Source organism: Triticum aestivum, chromosome 7B (assembly GCF_018294505.1).
Source record: "Triticum aestivum cultivar Chinese Spring chromosome 7B, IWGSC CS RefSeq v2.1, whole genome shotgun sequence".
Taxonomy (NCBI): Eukaryota; Viridiplantae; Streptophyta; class Magnoliopsida; order Poales; family Poaceae; genus Triticum; species Triticum aestivum.
The window spans coordinates 57,429,295-57,437,575 of NC_057813.1; the positions used below are offsets into that span (position 1 = coordinate 57,429,295).

General features: G+C 49.2%; 1 protein-coding gene across 1 annotated transcript; it reads right to left on the bottom strand.

Moving 5' to 3' along the window:
• Positions 1–313: 313 nt before the first annotated feature.
• On the bottom strand, positions 314–2,434 carry LOC123158355 (cinnamoyl-CoA reductase 1). Its single transcript, XM_044576382.1, has 5 exons — positions 2,132–2,434; positions 1,892–2,046; positions 1,381–1,569; positions 928–1,286; positions 314–734 (listed from the first exon to the last, which is right to left on the bottom strand). The coding sequence occupies exons 1-5, from the start codon at positions 2,277–2,279 to the stop codon at positions 404–406; spliced, it is 1,182 nt and encodes a 393-aa protein (XP_044432317.1). The 5' UTR covers positions 2,280–2,434; the 3' UTR covers positions 314–403.
• Between the last annotated feature and the right edge of the window lie 5,847 nt (positions 2,435–8,281).

Consider the following 8,281-nt stretch of genomic DNA (forward strand, 5'->3'; position numbering starts at 1 on the left):
AGCTTTGGTGGCTGCTGCTTGAATGCTGTCGCTGCTGTTTCTTCTTCAGAGGGCGCCACAGGTAGAGGCGTAGAGCACGGCCGAAAATCCTACACCTACTAAAAGAACGTACGCAAGGTTACGAAACCTTCCATCTAATCTAAACATCTCCCGTGATTTTCAGCCGGGTGCCTGCGAGCCCAGAGCGAGGTGTGGATGCAGGAGACCGCGCAGCGACGGACGGCGCGGCCACAGTGCGCAGGAGTGATGGGATGAGGCTTGTGAGCAGGTCATTGGACGGCGTTGGCTAGCAGAATGACATGTCATTCATGGATGCTTCTGAATTAGTGCTACCAAGGAGCACAGCGTCCCATTTCAAGTTTCCTTTAATTTGGAGAGTAGCCACAGCTTTCAGAACTGCATGCTAATTATAGCTCAAACTGTTTGAGCAACAACTACAGGCACCAGAATGGCATGCCGATACATAGCTGGAGATTTTCACCCATCCATGGATGCAGTACTGCATGGATGCTTCTGAGTTACTAAAAGGACTACTGCTACTACTCTCTGAGTTGATCTCTCTCACGGCCGGCTGTGCGGGGGCAGGAGGGCCGGGGAGGACGCCCTTCTCCTGGAAGCTGACGACGGTGTCGTAGAGGCACTGCGCCACCGGCGTGAACTCGAGGCCCAGCTCACGGAGCCGCTGGTTCGACATCTTGTACGGCTGCTTCCTCGGGTTCACCTCGTCAGAGCACCTGCGATACAGTTAACTGTTAACAACAGCTTGTATTTTGTTGACTGTCCATGTCATATGACTCAAAATTCTTCACACTTAAACGCGACATCGTTAGCACGTGTGTTGACATGGTTGCAACGTAACAGAGACAGGGACGGGTCTAGCTAAGGTATGCTATCTCGTCGCTGCGATGGCCGATTAGTACTACTGACCTGCTGGGGATGGGGTACTCGGGGAAGAACTTGCGGAGGATGGTGACGACGTCCTCCCGGTGGAGCACGGCGCCGTCGGCCACGCAGAGGTAGCGCCCGGCGGCGGCGGGGGACTCGAAGACGAGGACGTGCGCGGCGGCGGTGTCGCGGACGTGCACGTACGCCTGCACGGCGTTGGCGAACGTCTTGGCGGAGCCGTCCAGGTACTTGAGCACGTGCGTGAGGCTGGCGTTCACCGCAGGCTGCAGCGCCGGGCCCTGCACCAGCACCGGGTTCACCACCACAAGGTCCAACCCGCGCGCCGTCGCCGCCTCCCACGCCTCCCGCTCCGCCACCGTCTTCCCGTAGCAGTACCAGTTCTGACACACGCGCACAACAAAATTAGCGACGAGCCGCCGGCGACCATGTCCGGCCGGGTGCATGCAAAGTAGTAGTACTACGTGTGCTACGTACCTTGGTCTTCTTGCAGAACTCGAGGTCGCTCCAGCAGGACTCGTCGACGACGGCGTCCGGGGCGCGGCTGGGGTCCATGGCGACGGCGCCAATGGACGACGTCAGCACGACGCGGCGGACCGTGCCGGACTCCGCCGCGGCGTCGATGACGTAGCGCGTGCCCCTCACCGCCGGTTCCACCATCTCCTCCTGCAAAGCGCGCACGCACATCAAGACTAGACGATAACTGCGTCCATGCATGCATGATTGCATGCCATGCTACTGCTGATGCTACACGAACGACTTTGACCAATGGTCGTCCGTCACTGAAGGGTGGGGCCATGCCCAAGCAGCCCCTCCTCCGTGGATAGTGGATACAGTTGTCCAGTCCAGCCAGAATAGAAACGGAAAAGTAAATAAATTTGATGGAGCCAAATTCCCAAAGTTATGTCATCCCAAATACTCGCAGCCTTAATTTATCGAATCCTTGGAAGGCAATAATTTCCCCCGAAAAAAGGTTAAAGGTACGTACCGGATCGTCGGTAACCGGTGAGGCGGTGTGGAAGACGCCGTGGCAGCCGGCGATGGCGGCCCGCAGCGCGTCGCCGTCGAGCAGATCCGCCTTGCACAGCACCAGCCTCTCCGCCGCGCCCGCGAGGCCCCTCAGGTGCGCGTTCTTCGCGTCATCTGCATGCGGACACAGGGGCTAATTAAGACGACGAGTCAGAGCCACCGCGCGCGCGAGCAGATCGATTTCGCCGGCGCCACCTACCTGGGTTCCTGACGGTGCCTCGCACGGCGTACCCCTTCTCCAGCAGGAGCTTGACGATCCACGACCCGATGTACCCGCCGGCGCCGGTCACGCACACCGTCTGCCCGTGCCCCGTGGGCGTGGGCGTGGCCTCGCCGCCGACGGTCATACTGGCTCCTGTCCGGCGCGCGTAGGTACGTCGCGGCGCGGCACAAAGATCTCCCCTGCGGCCGGTTAGGTGAATGAACAGATGCGTTGGCGATATCAACTAGTCAGGCAGATGAGAACAACGTATGCGTGGGGAGCGCTGGTCTGTGTGTTGTGTCTGCGTTTGGTACGTATTTATAGATAGAGGAGCACGCGAGTGTTTGGTGCTGGACTTGACAGAGAAAATCTGACGTCTCCGGCTGGTAAATCAGATGAGATCTCCTTTCTCTTTCCATCACTGGCAGGGCTTTACCAGAAGGTATCCAAATACTTTTGATGTTTTCATTCATGGTCTTGACACGGTGTAGACTCCGGGTGCACGTTTCTGGACCGAGCAGGTTGCGGTGCGGCCCGGGTACATTTGCGGGATGCATTTGGGTTTGGGCAAACGTCTTTCTGTTTTTTATAGATAAATTTGGGCAAACGTGTTTTTTTAATCGATTTGGGCAAACGTGTTATGGAAATGCTGATTAGGGTGCGCATGATTGATTTTGATGCTTCTAGAAGGATGGTAATAATAATCTTGTATTTTTAGAAGATGGTAACCTTGTTTGATTGAGACATTTTGGAATGTTTTATTGACTTTATTTGTGACTCATGTTTTAGAATGCTTGGTCAGCATGCATATTTACAATATAATCTGCAGAAAGGATAGTGTCAAGGAGAAAAGGTATATTGTTTATAGCGGTAGTATATAATTTATTTATGCTGGTAGGTTCAGTGTGTTTACCCGTGCGTGTTTTACAAGCCGCGTAGTAGATTATAATTTGTAAAGCTTCAATCACGATAGCTTATAATCAAGTTCAACACGGCATTCAAAAATTCGTGTCCATCTCAGGGCACACATCGGGACATTTTGTATATACAACTAAAAGTTAACATCGTTAACTTTGAATGTGTATCCGTGAATAGAAACGTGACAAGCTCAACACCAAGTCCAAGCTTTATCGGAAAATATTCCAGCCCAGCGCAGCGTGCCCTACGTGCATGGCCCATGCAAAAGACTAGCTACACCTACTTGCCCGATGCCCGATAGCTGCACGCATCTGGCGGTCCATTGGTATCAAACCCTTTGTCTTCCCATTCGAACAGATATGGACTCAACACCACCAATTGGAATCGCCGACACACGCAACCCCTTCATGCTACTCACAGTGCTTTGGAAAATCTGGGGTGCCAAGAATTCCAAAGTCTCCAAATAGATAGAATACACCACCACACATGTAATTCAAATCATTGTTGACGATCTCACCCTTGTTGGAATGTAGCGGGATTATCTCACCTCTCTCTAGTTTGCGAGCTTCGTGAATTTTCAAAATAAAAGGTATGCACCGTACCACCCAGTTCTATTGCACCGGAAGCCCATATGTATTGTTCCGCCCTAAGAGCCTATAAGACTCTAGCCTCATTCTCCCTACACTCCTTTCACGGCGTTGTGGTCATTGCTTCTAATCAGAGTATCGCAATTCCCACCAACTTTACCATCCTTCTGTGTGAGTCCCCTTTTGATTTTAAGTAAGTCTAGGTTAATTGTATTGAGTAGATTTGGCTCTCGCGAACTTTCTAATCATTTTGGTAGGCATCAATAAAAAGATGAGTAATTTGAAATTAGTGTATAGCGCGCCTTGCGGCTATGAAGCCGCTAGTAATTCCTCTTATTGTCGGATAAAAAGGATCTCAATATAGTTTCTAAATCATGAACTCACTGTTGAAAGCTTTGGGTTGATTTTTTAGGTTCAATCTTATATGTTGAGCCTAGAGTTGATTTTTATAGTTAAATAACCAATTTCTCCTTATTTTGTCGGTCAATATATATCAAAAGAAAGTTAAACTCGCTAGTTAATTAAGTTTGGTATACTATAAGCGAATTATGTTTGCAATAGATAGTTTTGCAAAAAAATAAATTATACTAGAGCCAGAACTCGGTTTTTTTTATTTCCTCAGCCAGAGAGAAACTTAATTTAAATTTTAAGACATATGGGTTCCTCTTTTTATGATTATCTATTATTTGTATAACATGAATTTTTTACTTTTTGACAAAGGTAAGTTCTTGATTTGTTGCTTTTAATAGTAGAAGTACCGCACGGTAGGTGAGGCGAGCAATCTTCACAACATTGAAAAAAAACACAGTAGAGTGCTACACACACCTCCATTAACGGTTTCTTGCTATCTGGGATCACAATACACCTGTGAAAAGTAAGCTTTTTCGGGAAAAAGATGCTCCATTTGTCGGTTCACACCGACTGATTTGCGCACAAAAGCAAATAATTCACTGGTGGAAAAAGGGCCTTTGGTCGCGGTTCGCAACTGCCATTAGTCGCGGTTGCGCAACCGCGACCGAACGGGCGCGACTAAAGGCCCCACCCTTTAGTCGCGGTTGCTTAAGAACCGCGACTAAAGGCCCGTCCACGTGGGCGCCAGGCGGCCGTCGGGGCGGAGGACCTTTAGTCGCGGTTCTTCTGGCCAACCGCGACTAAAGGCCGCCGCAGGTTTAGGGTTTTAGCCCCCCCCCTAAACCTGTTTTCTGTTTAATTTGTATTGTTTTATTTCTTTTGTGCTTTATTTTAATTTTGAAGGAGTTTCACATATTCTACGGTACTACATACATGCATATGAATGTACAATTTCAAACAAATTTGAAATTAGAACCAAAAAGAATTCAAGAGGAATATACAATATATATTCAATATCATCGGATGACCATATACAATTTTGAACAAGTTTCCATACATAATTTAATGCATATAAAGTTCTACGTCCTCGTAATGGTGTTCTCCTTTAGGATGGAGGACTTCCCTCCTGAACCATCCAGCTAGTTCCTCTTGAAGTGGTCGGAAGCGAGCTTCTGGACTAAGCATCATCCGGAGGTTATTCCTCTGAGCATTGGTATCACTCGGAACCCGCTCAGAGGTGTATCTCCGGATCATCTCACAGACATAGTATGCACATAGATTGGTCCCCGCTGGCTGAATATCCTCACCATTCTTAGCCTTTGACCTTTTGAATTCTAGCTCTTTTTTGAATTCACCGACCTTTGTATCTACGAACCGTCTCCAAACCCTACGAGGCAAAGAAAATTAAATGAACAAGAGAGTTATTAGTTACTTGATATTAGGAAATGAACGAAATAGGCCGATCGATATAGAGCGCAAATGAATGAAAATAATTACTTCTGCAGCATTCTTCTCATGTCGCCCCAAAGCTTTGGATCCTTATTCAGAGAGTCGTGGACGAGACATTCTGAGGTGTCAACTTTAATTACTAGCAGAATCCAGTGGAACCTGCGGACACGATACATGCACAGTACGTCATGCATAACTCATCGATTAGCCGGCCACATACCATGCATGGAGTAAACAAAAGAGAATGTGCTCAAGACAGAAACACTCACCCAAAATGGTAAGGAAATAGAATATCACTTTTGAGTTCCTGCTTTGTAAGAAACTGCCACAGGTCTGCCTCCATGTCGGCGGGGTGATGCTCCAACACATATCCATTAACGATGTGTGGGTCAATGAACCCAACATCATGGATGTTCCTTACTCTGCATTCCTTAATCTTCATTCTGCATGTATAATAGCGGACACAACAATATAGTTAGGACATATATATAGTGCAGGCAATATGAACGAGATGGGGTAGAAATAAATCACTTACAGAACGTAGCAACTGATGATAGATTTGTCGAGCTCGCGCAGATTGAAAAGCTGGAACAATTCACTCAGATGAATTTGTACATAGTAATGTTTGAAGTGATGCTCATATCTAACTTCCGCATAAATATATTCTTTGGCGTTTTTATTTTTTATGTAACCCTTGTACCATTTCAGCAGACCTTTCATTTGTGGAGGTAGATCCTCTTCCTGCGCAGGCTCGACGAGAGGCCCATTCTTCACATATGTAATTACTACCTCCTTCACTGGCGCCTCATCAAGGCCTAACAGTTCACGAAGAGTAATACCTAAGTTGGCCGCTTGTTCTCTGGCACTCGTTACAGTCAATCCATGTGCTGCCGCAGCTGCTATGATATCGGGGTCATCCGGACCGGCGGCTTTCACTATAAGCGGGGCAATCGATTGTTTACTTTGTTCCCCGAGCTGGGCAACTCGTTTCCCGCTTTTTTTACTTTCTAATTCCGTTTTCTCGGCCTCCTCCAAGGCTTTGTTCTCCTGGTTCTCCGCCCGCTCTTTCTTCTCCTTCAACATGAGTGCCTGCCTACGAAGTTCACGTGCATAGTCGTCAGGCAGATTCTTCGCGGCTTGGGACGGTGTGCTCAAAAATGACTTAGCCCACTTCTTTTGCTCATCAGAAAATACTGGCTTGGGCTCGGGCTCTCTTTTCTTCTTGCAGTCCGCCTTCCATTTCTCATGATCAGCAGCCGCGGCCGCGGCAGTTTCCTCGGCACTACGTTCCCAAGGCCTTGTGGGGAGAGGCTTCAATGATGGCTCCGGTACCTTTGTGGTCTTAGGTACATAAGGGTCCGGGTTAATAATCCAGGACTGCTTCTGCTTCTTTGCCGGAGGTGGATTGGGGGGCGGCGTCTGATCACCCGCCGGACGAGGACTGGGGGGCGGCGTCTGATCACCCGCCGGACGTTGTGGACTGGGGGGCGTCGGCTGACGTGACGGAGGTGTAGGTGAACCGCCACCACCGTAGGGGGGTGGACTTGTTGTCCTTGGCGCCTCGCCTGGAAACTTGATAAACTTCTTTTGCCATAGAATGAAATGGCGCTTGACATCTCCAAGTCTTTTCTCCCCTTCAGGTGTAGCAATGTCAATCTCCAGGTCCTCAAACCCTTGGACTATGTCCTCCACCGTGACACGAGCATAGCCATCTTGAATGGGGTTGTTGTGGTGGAGTGCTCCAGGTAAACATGGTAAAGCACTGCCGATGGCTACCTTCATGGACATGTTCCCGATAGGATAATACAGATGACATTCTTTCATCTCCTTTATATCGTCCACGGGGTAGCGAGGAGGCTCCGGTGCAGTAATTTCGACCACCAGAGGCTCCGGTGCAGTAATTTCGACCACCAGAGGCTCCGGTGCAGTAATTTCGATCGTCGGTGCATCTGCACCAGCCGGTGGGGCCTCCGTGGAAGCCACACTGCTTCTCCGCTGCTGGCTTCTGAGATCCGCTGGATGATCTTCATGCTGCGCCCGAGCTGCATCTCTTTCGGCTACTAGTACACTCACGGTTTTCTTCATCACATCCATTTCCGATGCCAACCGCGCCACAACATCTGCTTCCCGATCCATCTTTCTCTTCCGGCTTCTGTAACCGTACGGGTCATCGTTCTGGGGGAACCCTATTTTCCACGGAATGTGCCCCATGCCTCGTACACGTCCTCCGTGTTCAGGATTCCCGAGGGCTTTTGTCAGCGCGTCGTTCTCTCTGTTGAACTTGATCTTCCCCTCTTGAGCATCCCTCATTGCGTCAATAAGGGCTTGGGTGGGTTTAATTATTTTGCCCCGGTAAACACACTCCCCTGTCTCCGGGTTCAGCGTTCCCCCATGCCCGTACCACCAGCTTTTGGCCCTTGGGTCCCATCCCTCCGTACCTGGACGGATTCCTCGCGCCCTCAGCTCGTTCTCCATCTTCTCCCACCTAGGCTCCCAAAGGCGATACCCTCCTGGCCCCATAATATGATTGTACTCCTTCTTAGCCGCATTTTCCTTATTTTTTTCGATATTTGAATGAACTGCTCCGATTTCTTTTGCTTCACAAATTCTGGCCAATCATGTTTCAGTTTCTCATATTGTCCTTTGAAATCCGGAGTCTTGTTCTGCTTGACAAAGTCATGGGCTAGATTTTGCTTGAATTTCCGGAATGCGTCGGCCATCTTATGAAGAGCGAACTGTTTGACTAGCCTCCTCCTCTCCTTGTTTTCCTCAATCTTGTTACCCTCCTCATCGAATTTGTTGTATTCCGGAGGTAGAACGAAATGTTCCATAAGCTTCTTGA